This window comes from Salvia hispanica, chromosome 4 (assembly GCF_029641045.1).
Source record: "Salvia hispanica isolate PSC_SH4W2 chromosome 4, Shi_PSC_v1, whole genome shotgun sequence".
NCBI classification, from domain to species: Eukaryota; Viridiplantae; Streptophyta; class Magnoliopsida; order Lamiales; family Lamiaceae; genus Salvia; species Salvia hispanica.
Window position 1 is genome coordinate 21,066,357 of NC_142695.1, and position 11,108 is coordinate 21,077,464.

Here is an 11,108-nt window from a genome sequence, read left to right on the forward strand (position 1 = left end):
TACTGTCAGTTATCTTATACTGAAAAACTTATTCAATTTTATGGATGAAATTTGAAGAAAAATCAGGTTGTAGATGGATACAGATAAAAGGCAAACACTATGTTCGGCCGCAATTATTAATTACATCAATTAATTATAGCTTCACTAGTATTTTAATTAGAATTTAATTATTTTGACTGAAATTTAAATATTTCATACTAGTAACTAAAGTTAAAAAGAGTAGATGTACAGATATGAAACATGTGTCATTGTGTCAATAATTTAACTAAGTTAGGCTGCGAGGGATACGATAAAATGTTGACGGTTGGAAATGATTATTACGTATAGTTTTTACTTTATCTTATATGTTATTGTCTATAGATATAGATAATTATGCACGTCATATTGATATAGTATATACTCCCTCCGTCCCACATTTATAGTCACATTTAGTTAGCACACGAGTTTTAAGGAATTGGTGAAGTGTGTAATTAATGAAGTGAGATGGTGGAGTGTGTAATAAATGAAGTGAGATGGAAGAGTGAGATGGTGGAGTGTGTAATAAATGAAGTGAGATGAATGAGTGTGTAATAAATTAAGTGAGTTGGTTGAAGGTGGGTCCCTTGTTGACTTTTTGATTTTTATTTTGGTTTATTTTTATGTTGATAATGGCATTTAGGTGTAATTTTAGTGAATAATGGGGTAAAATTTTATGTCCAAATATGGAAAATTCTAAATATGACTATAAATATGGAATAAACTTTTATGGCAAAATATGACTATAAAACTGAGACGGAGGGAGTATTTTACATCAAAACATTTTAAATAATTATATACATGTCATGTTTTGCCAGATGCATCGTACAAATCAATTAGTATATTATTACATGTACCGTGTTTGTATTGTAAATATACAAATCGTTTCATGCATGATATTATTGATATACTATAGCAATATGACATGTATATAATTATTTAAAACTTTTTAATTAACAAGTTTTAGCATAATGATATTATTTAACTGAGATGTATAAAAGAATTATTGCTATCTCAAAGTTTTCAACAATATGGTATTATTGTTGTTGTGATCTATTGAATATCTAAAACTTCATTGGCTTGCTTTAAAAGTTGGTTTGGAACCCTATTTTGAAAGCTTGACAAAAAACTTATTACATGATCTTGTTTTATAGTAGTACATTTTTTGGCTTATTTGGTACATATGCAATCCGCAACAATCCACAAGAAGTTAATATTCAAAGAGTTTTTTTCGAATTAGGAACCGAAAAATAAAAGACTTTATAGCTTGGATATTGGGTGAAAGGACGGTGATCAAACTTCTCATTCTCACTTGTTCAAATGATTAGTACATTTTTTTGGTTTATTTGGTACATATGCAATCCGCAACAATCCACTACAAGTTAATATTCAAAGAGTTTCTTTCGAATTAGGAACTGGAAAATAGAAGACTTTATAACTTGGATATTGGGCAAAAGGATGGTGATCAAACTTCTCATTCTCACTTATTCAAATGATTAATTATCTTTAATCAAGTCGCTACATGTGATTGGTCTTCTTCGCCAGTTATTTTTGGTTTTCTCTAGATAGGACGTCTTGCTCGTTGGTTTGTTTACTTGTCAGTTGTTGTCGATTTTGGTTGTTTTTGTTGAACTTTCTTGCTCGCCACTCTATGTTGGCTTTGAGTATTTTATTTTCAATAAAAAAAAGTATAAACGAATTATCAAGTTTTAATTTGACTCCATTTCCATGCTGAAGTTTTTCTTTTTGTAAATTTACAATATTAGACTATACTCAAATTTACACTGAGTATTGATTTTTCATATTGATGATACGTAGGTATGTCCAATCGGGTATCCGTGGGTAATATTTTGGGTACCCGATTACGAAAACCATGAACTGCACACCCGAACCTTATCTCAAAAAATTGGATACACAGAAAATCTGATTTCAAGATCATTTCAAATATTGAAATATTCCAAAACAGAGAAAATTTTCAAATGATATTCCAAATATTGAACAATACAGTCATGGAAAATGCATCCAATTCCAAATTAGCAATACAGTAACATCATATTCATACTCATACATGTTTTGAAGATTGAATCTGATATACAAATGATAAACAATACTGCATCAGTTCTACGAGACGGAGGCTGTATTTATTAGTATAATTTTTTTCAAATGAGTGCGGAAAAATAATAGAAAGGATGAGAATGATAGTTAATGTAATGTTAGCGAATAGTGTGACTCATATTAATATTAGTGTTTAATAATTTATAATGGTGGCTCATGAAATAAGTTATAAGTAAATTGATGTATATAGATAATGCATTTGGAGACAACCTTCCATAAATGAAATGCTCATATTTTTATGGGAGGACGAAAATGAAAAATACACATATTTTTATAGGATGAAGATATTGTGTTTTGTATCGATCAACTTACATACTCCTACTCCCTCCATCTTAAGATAAGCGAAACACTTCTTTTGGGCACGAGATTTAAAGAATTGATATTTAAATACTAATTAAAGTAGAGAGAGTAAAGTATGAGAGAAAGAAAAGTAGAGAAACAAAGAGAAAATAAAGTAGGTAAAAAATAAAGTAAGAAAAGAGATATTTTGTTAAAAAATAAAATGACTATTTATAATGGGACATCTCAAATAAAAATATGACTCTCTTATTTGGGAAAGATATGTAATCATCAACTCACGTATGTAATCATGTCTTATTTCTATAGTACAATCAATTTCTAATAGTGGCAGTAGTTCGTAGCTCTATTCACTATTAATTTTGTTTGATTATTGATTGTGGATATAAAATTTAGAAATTAAAAGTCATAATTGATTTTTGTATTTGAAAACTTTTTCAATTAATCATGATTGAAAAGTTTTGTTGAAAACTTGATTACCATTGAAATTAGATTTTGGTAAAGGAATGGGCCATATTCCTTTTATTAGTGGGTCAAATTGGGGTAACAACTAGGCTGTTAATTATATTTTTATGGGCTGTGAGTTTTTTAAATTAAATTATTTGAAATAGTAGCCCTAAAATATTATAATTCATTTTGAATTAATTTAATAAATATGCACTACAAACTAATTTATTAATTAGGCTAATAAATTTTAATTTAGAGAATAATATAGAGTATTAATTTGGAATTAACATTAATTTATAAAACTCACATTTAATTAGAGGATAATATGTTAATAAGATTAATAATTTATTTTCGCACGTGTTAAGTATGAACTGTAGTAGTTGGAGACCTTTTTCATTGTTGGGTGAGCAGTGCCCAATATGTGTAGTTTGTATTTTTATGTTTGGACAGGTGACACTAAATATGTGTGGTTCGCATTTTAGACATGGGTAGGCATCGCCATGAATTTTTTTTAAAATTTATTATTGGATATCAAATTTGCAATTAGTTTTAAAAAAAAAATCACGCGCAATTATAAGTTAAAAAAAAACGCGTCATTCATCATAATTGATTGATATTCCTAGCCTTTTTGACTATATGAGTTTTACACCAACGCGTTACTCTAAATCACAAGGTCTAGGCTAATTCATATATGCATTATTGACATTGTATGATAGGGTTGAGTTGGTTAATTTATTTTAAACGCCAAAGCGACCAAAATAACTTATAGGCGCATATTAATTAGATAATTAAAAAGCAAGAATTGCAAAATAGTTGTTGCGATTGGCATAAAGGCCTACCTTATGATATTATTGTAGTGATCAGTCAAAGCAAAGTGTATACTAATAAAGACTTGGATCTTAGACTACTACGATTTGCATTTGATATTTTATATTTGGAGCTATGTTAAAAATTTGTGGGTGCTAATCAATACAATAAACTCTTATTTAATTAGTACAAATGTGATTTCACATACTCTTTTCTAATTTTCTTTTATTTTATTTACTGTACAAAATGAATAAGCAAATTAGAAATATTATAACAAGATTACATTCATAATACTAATAAAACAAGTGTTTAATATAATGATTAATTAACTTTCACTATTTTTAACATATCTCGTTCCCCTAAACATAAAATACTCCCTCTGTCCCATGTTACTTGAGTCATTTCTTTTTTGCACTCGTTTTGAAAAAATAATAATAAATAGTTAAAGTGGAGAGAAAGAAAAGTAAGAGAGAGAATAATGTAGAGGAGAGTCTTAACTATAGTATTCTCTTTTTTACTTTATTTTTTCTCCACTTTAACTATTTAATACTTCCTCCGTTCCATAGTAATAGGGGCATTTTTCCATTTCCGTCCGTTCCATAGTAATAGAGTCATTTCCCTTTTTAGTAAAAGTCTAACACATTTTTCTACACCTACTTTACTCTCTCTTACTTTTTTCTCTCTTCATCTCTCTACCTTTTTCATTTTCCACTTTATTCTCTTTTTACTTAACTCACCTACTACAATTTTTCTTAATCTCCGTGCCGAAAAGTTTTGCCTCCATTACTATGGAACGGAGGGAGTATTATTTTTTCAAAACGAGTGCGAAAAAGAAGTGACTCAATTAACGTGGGACGAAGGGAGTACTAATTTATACTTCATCCATCCACGAAAAATAGTCTTATTTTTTTTTATTTTTGAGGTGTCCACAAAAAATAGTCTCATTCAAAAAATGAAAAGTTTCTCTCTCATATTTTAACCACATTTTCTCATTTTCTCTCATATTTTATCCATTTTTTCTCCTTATATCTCTTACTTTACCAATTTCTCATTAAAACTCGTGTCGTCCATCCATGAGTTTATTTTCCATGGACGGAGGGAGTATTAAAAATAATACTCATGGTGTCCATAAAAATTCATCACTTATTTTCATTTTCGTCTGCTCCCTCAAACTTTGTCACATTTCACATTACCATTTTTGGTAGTAGACCTCACATTCCACTAACTCATTCTCACTCACATTTTATTATAAAACTAATATATAAAATATAGGATCATACATGCCACTAACTTTTGATCCCACTTTCTATATTACATGTCTTAAAACTCTGTCGGGTGATGAAAATTTATTAGACACGGAGGGAATATAAATATTAGTGATTCATCTATCGAATAGAATTTCGAAAGAAAACAAAATTTTCTATTATTATTTAACCATTAAGTCACTGGCCAATGCAAAGATATTTTTTATTAAAGTAATTGAATATGATATATTTAGTCATCTAGTTAAGATAAGTGATTGAACTTTATGAAACAATAGAAATCTTAGGCACGATCGAGTGGTTCGTAAAGGAATTAATGAATAATACTATAAACTTTATGTAAATGCATATTTATCAAATTCACGTTAAAGTTCTTCATATGTTAAAAGTTACGCTGACAACGTAATCTAGGAGTTTTGTGCATACTTTGATTAGATCGTCATCGATAATAGGGACCTAATGGGTCACACACTCACACATTCAAGTGTATTATTGATTCGCTCAATAATGCAAAAGTTAGTGACACGTAGTATATCTAATAATAGTTCATGTATTAGTTTAGAATACACGTGGATACTAATAGTGGTTAATTCAATTACATATCTGATTAACCCGCAGGACTGAAAGAACATCACATCTATCGTATTTACTGCTCAAAGTACATATATAGTACTATAAGTTAGATGAATTTAGATCTGTACTCATATCATCTTAATTTTAATTGTTGCACTGTGAAAATAATAGACTTGTATACAGATCTAGTTTCATATCTAAGTATGTAAATTCAGTAGTAAACATTGGTTGATCAGAAATATAGTTAAACACACTGCTAACGGAGTAGTATATTAACTAATATTCCATCAAAATAAATTAATACTGATATTATAAGCTTAGGTATGCGTTTCTAATAGCATAAGCAAGATGCTTTCTCATCTAGTAATTAATTAGATATGACAAATATGGATGTTAGATGTAAACCACAATCAAACCCATTATAGACTATTCAACTAATTATGTTACTCCTATTTTATTTTCAATATATAATAGTATGTGACATGATGTTGACCTGACCAACGTCAAAAAGATGGATTAAGTTTCCACTCGTTCTAGATCATATTAAATAACACACGCATTTTATTGTTGTTGCTATCTTGTGTCAAATCCATAAACATCAAAGTATGAGCTAAAATTATTAGGTTTCAACCATCAAATAATGTGCATCAAAGAAGATTGAAATTATACTACTCCGTACTATTTTAACCTTTAATTATTGTGAGGCATACGAAAAGTCTATAAAGCCTATAGTAGTATAGTAGTAGTAAAAACAGAATAAAGATATTTTTTATTTTGAAATTATTTTTAACTATAAAATTGTGAAAATAAACACCGATTTTATTATAATTTTTGTTTCAAAACACATTTTGAGACGGCATAGCCGCATAGATACTTAATAATTTTAGTATTTTACATTACAATCTTTCATTGTATTTCAAAAAAAATATCTGAAATTTCAACAATTTTCAAAAATATTATGATAAAAATTAATTCATCTCACGACAATATCGTTTAAGGAAAAAAAATAGGTAGAGCTCATAGTGTTTAGTATACCCTTTTTTTTAGTGCATTTCAAAAAAATATCTCTAATTTTTATTTTATTTTTCTCTAAATCAGATATACTCTTTTATGAAGTACAATACAAGTTGACGATACAAACACTATAAACATCTTCTCATTTTTGCTAAATCAACGGCAGTTTATTTGATGCGGTGGAAAAGAAATTCCACCACTAATTTCAAATAGACGAATTAGCTCTCTATTACAGGATTTCTTAATGGGATATTTAATGAAAGAAATCAGAAAACATTTTTTGAAATACACAAAACTTTGCTACATAAACCGTTCTTAGTTCTCAATATCACATAAGAGAGATATTTCTCTTATCATGTACTTAGGACATGTACCACGCATGGGCCATATATATATATAGTTATCACGATTTATCTTCCAATTTATTAGTTATCACGATTTATCTTCCAATTTATTTAGTGGTTGTAGTTTAGTCATCCTTCTCTTTTCTATGTGTTTTCTTTTCACTTATTTTGAATATTCTCAAGTTAATTTTTGTTTATATGTTGGAAAAAATCTTTCGTCAGTTTAAAAATCTGTTTTTGAATGGAAATCTAATTCATTGCTTGACATCTAATTTAGAGATGAATATCTTGATGTAGGGATGCACTTCAAAAATATCGGATTTTAAGTTCCCAACTTCCCACCAATATAGGCCATTCGATTTCAGTTATGGACGCTCTTGATTGTGCCACATCACCACTTGCAATTTGATGTAATATTCATATTTGCATGCACCGAAGGGTAAGGTTGGAATACATATTCATCAGTTATTCTAAATAATCTTAAACTGACGTCTTTTATTTTGCAGAAGTGGGAAGTTATAATCTTTACTTTATTTACGGTTAATTCAATCATTCTTCACCAAGATTTCATCTTTTCCACAGTTGAAGAATATTTATTCAATTTGTGTAGTCAAATAAAATCTCTACACTACCGAAATATAAAATCACCAAAGAATAGCATCAATGGAATTAGACAATTCATGCAAAGGTCAGTTTTTTTATTTTGGTGATTCACTTTCGGTTGCTGTTGTACTTCTCTCTTTGTGTTTTTACTTCTGTGATTGAATTTAAAGCCCAGTTTTTATGTTGTTCATTTGACTTTTTTTGATTGTATATAAATTCAATATGAACGCATTTTGTAAGCAAACATTTCGGAAAATCACAAGCATGTATAATGCAATATATACGAATTTCGATGCAATATTTCGTAGGTATTATGCGTTTGATATCATGTTGTGTTGATGTACTGTAAATTATGTTTCTGTTTCAGTCCGGTGCGTACCTGAGTGCCCGGATGAGTTGAAGCCCGTTGTAGGAAAGAAATTCAGAACTTTAGAGGATGGGATTTCATTTTATAATGCTTACGCGCGTGTGGCTGGATTTGATACGCGTAAGCAAGGGAATAAGGCTTATCGCGAACATGTTACTTGGCAGTATTTGGTATGCAACCGACAGGGAGTGAGAAAGGTGGACTACACAGACCAAATGAATGCAAGGGAGGATTTCGTACACAAGCGGCGTCGTTTGTCAAAGAGGTGTGATTGTTTGGCCAAAGTAACTTTGAAATTTGTTTCTGATGGTGGTTGTTCAAGCTATGTTGTTAATGAGTTTGTAGAGGAGCACAACCATGTCATGATTATAATGCCTCATAGACGTTACATGAACTTGAATAGAAAACTGACTGAACTTCATAAGAAGTTCATTTGGGACTGCACGAAAGCTAACATAGGTCCGACAATGACCTTCAAATTCTTGAAGGAGTTTTTGGGTGGATATGATACCGCGGGGATAACGGTGACGGATCATAGGAATGCTGTTACTGGAATGAAAGCTTATGTGGAAGGGAGCGACGCACAGATGTTGTTGGATGAGATGCGTAGAAAGAAGGCATCGTCAGATGCTTTCTCATTTCACTACGAGCTCGAAAAGGACAATTCTTTGAAATGTCTTTTCTGGTGTGATGCGGTATGCAAACGTAATTACCACATGTATGGTGATGTGGTTGCATTTGATTCAACATACAACACAAATAGGTAATGTCTTTTGCTTACTTATGTAATTATTAAATGTTGCTTATTATACAATGAAGTTTGCTTAAGTTAACTCTACATATGCTAATTTGTTTTTCTAAAATTCGCTTATTTTGGTCGAGAATTCGCTTGTGTTTTACGGCAAATTGCTTAATGCTTAATTATGTAATTATTAAATGTTGCTTATTATACAACAAAGTGTGCTTAAGTTAAATATATATATGCTTATTTGTTTTTCTAAAATTTGCTTATCTTGGTCGAGAATTCGCTTATGTTTACCGCAAATTGCTTAATGCTTTAGTTTCATACTTTGTCTACGATATTGCATACCACCATGTCGAATGTTGCATTTACAAGTACTGTCACACAATGTATGACGCGTTGCAGGTACTGCATGATTTTTTCCCCTTTCACTGGGAAAGACAATCACGGAAGGCCTGTGACATTCGGAGCCGCATTGTTGTCTAGCGAAGGAACAGAAATGTATTCCTGGTTATTCAAACATTTTGTAGAATCAATGGGCAAGCACCCAAGGATGATTGTTACAGACCAGGATAAGGGGATGAAAGCTGCTATCGAGAAGGTTTTTGTTGGAACCAGACATAGATGGTGCATATGGCACATCATGCTTAAGCTTTCTGATAAAGTACCAAAGAAGATGCTTGACAGCGATGAACTGAAGAAAGAGATAAAATCATGTGTCTGGTCTGAGACGATTGAACCTCAAGAGTTTGAGGAGACGTGGTTGGGAATAATGGAACGATATGGAATGGAGGACGTGGATTGGTTTAAAGCCATGTTTGATCGAAGAGCGTGTTGGGTTCCAGCTTACTTTAGGGATTTTCCAATGGGTTCTCTAATAAGGACTACTTCCGTCTCTGAAAGTGAGAATAGTTTCTATAAGACATTCACGAAGCCATGATCAAATCTTGTAGAATTTATAATGAGCTTCGATCATGCTCTGGAATCTCAAAGGAATGCCAGCTCCAAGTTGGATTATTTGGACTCAATTGGTATTCCTATTATGGCGACTGAATTGTCTTTTGAGAAACAAGCATCCACAATGTACACTGACCATATTTTTAGAAGAGTGCAGAAAGAGATAGTTGATGCTTGTTTTCACTGCCCTATTGATGCTATTGTCAAAGATGAATTCTTTGAGACTTTCACTTTGAAGGACCTATATGGAAAGATGTGGACAGTGACGTACGACAAGGAATGCGATTCATATGATTGTGGCTGCAAGTTGTTCACTAGGGAGGGTTTGTTTTGCTGTCACATTTTCGCTGTACTTAAGAATAGAGACGTGAAGTTGATCCCTGGAGTTCACTTCAATGGGCGCTGGTTGAAGTCTTCTTTAGCCAAAGCAGTGCATAGACAAGTGGACATTGACTCTGAATTGATGGTTGCAGCTGATCCAAAGCAGCTTGCCGTGAACAAAATGTACGAAGTACTCTTGGGATTTGGTAGAAAGTTTGAAGCCAAAATTGAAACTGTGTTTGCATTCACAGAGGGCGTGGAAGAGCTAGGGAAAAGCATTGAATCATATTTTCCAATCCTCTCACTAGTTGAGAAGAAGAGCATGATTGAAGAATTCTATGGTCGTCCAAGACCAACTGAAATTGATATTCATCCTCCTAAAGTTGTTAGGACAAAGGGTTCGTGCAGTCGAAAGAAGTCCAAAAAAGAGGCAGCCATCCTGAAAGCTAGTAAACCTAAACGAAGATGTGGAAAATGCCATGAAATCGGTTACCACGACTCGAGAAATTGTGGTAGACAGAACGAGGGCAAGGGGAAGGAGAAAGTTTGAAGAACACGATTGCTTTATTTCATTTAACTTGCATACGTTGTTTTAATTATGCATTTTCAAACAGAATTATATCGTACCAATGACTCTTTCAAGTTTTTACAGTGTAATTCTATTTAAATTGGGATTTGTGAAAGTTTTTATCTCAGCTTGAGATGATCATATTCCTAACAGTAAAAAATCTAGTTATTGTCAATGCCAAGTTATGCAGTAATATCATTACAAAGTTGCATTAACATAGTTAAAGATACAAAAAAAATCGAACATGACACCTACACAAAATAATAGCATCGTAAACATATAGTATGATTTGGCTGCTTAAAATAGACAAATAATTGCATAAGTATTAATAGACATTCGCATTACTCACAACAAAAAAATGCATTCTTGTACATTCAAAGTTGCATAAATGTCATTAAAAAATTGCATTAAGAAAAATAAAGACATTTAAAAAAACGACAGCATAACACCTGCCTAGATAATGGCATCCTAAATATATAAGATTTGGCTACATAAAATAGATAAATAATTGCATCACAGTTAATAGATGTTCGCGTTGATGCCAAAAAAATTGATTCACAATTCAACTACAGTAAGGCATCTCCAAGTCAAAAATTAAATATCAACTAACAGTCATAAGCCATTGTTTCCATCACAAACTTAAAACAAAAACCTAATAGCATGTTCAACAAATATC

The 11,108-nt window shown here is 31.3% G+C and overlaps 2 protein-coding genes across 2 annotated transcripts; both read left to right on the forward strand.

Annotated features, from left to right (window-relative positions):
- The first annotated feature begins 7,537 nt into the window (after positions 1 to 7,537).
- On the forward strand, positions 7,538 to 9,526 carry LOC148927450 (protein FAR1-RELATED SEQUENCE 5-like). Its single transcript, XM_089056600.1, has 3 exons — positions 7,538 to 7,562; positions 7,845 to 8,607; positions 8,992 to 9,526. The coding sequence occupies exons 1-3, from the start codon at positions 7,538 to 7,540 to the stop codon at positions 9,524 to 9,526; spliced, it is 1,323 nt and encodes a 440-aa protein (XP_088912726.1).
- A 21-nt stretch (positions 9,527 to 9,547) lies between these two features.
- LOC148927451 (protein FAR1-RELATED SEQUENCE 9-like) lies at positions 9,548 to 10,414 on the forward strand. Its single transcript, XM_089056601.1, has one exon. The coding sequence runs from the start codon at positions 9,548 to 9,550 to the stop codon at positions 10,412 to 10,414; it is 867 nt and encodes a 288-aa protein (XP_088912727.1).
- Positions 10,415 to 11,108: the final 694 nt, after the last annotated feature.

Coding starts and splice junctions, on each gene's coding strand:
- LOC148927450 (XM_089056600.1), top strand. CDS start 7,538: ATGGAATTAGACAATTCATGCAAAG. Junction 7,563..7,844: donor ATTAGACAATTCATGCAAAG/GTCAGTTTTTTT, acceptor TTTCTGTTTCAG/TCCGGTGCGTACCTGAGTGC. Junction 8,608..8,991: donor TCAACATACAACACAAATAG/GTAATGTCTTTT, acceptor GACGCGTTGCAG/GTACTGCATGATTTTTTCCC.
- LOC148927451 (XM_089056601.1), top strand. CDS start 9,548: ATGAGCTTCGATCATGCTCTGGAATCTCAAAGGAATGCCAGCTCCAAG.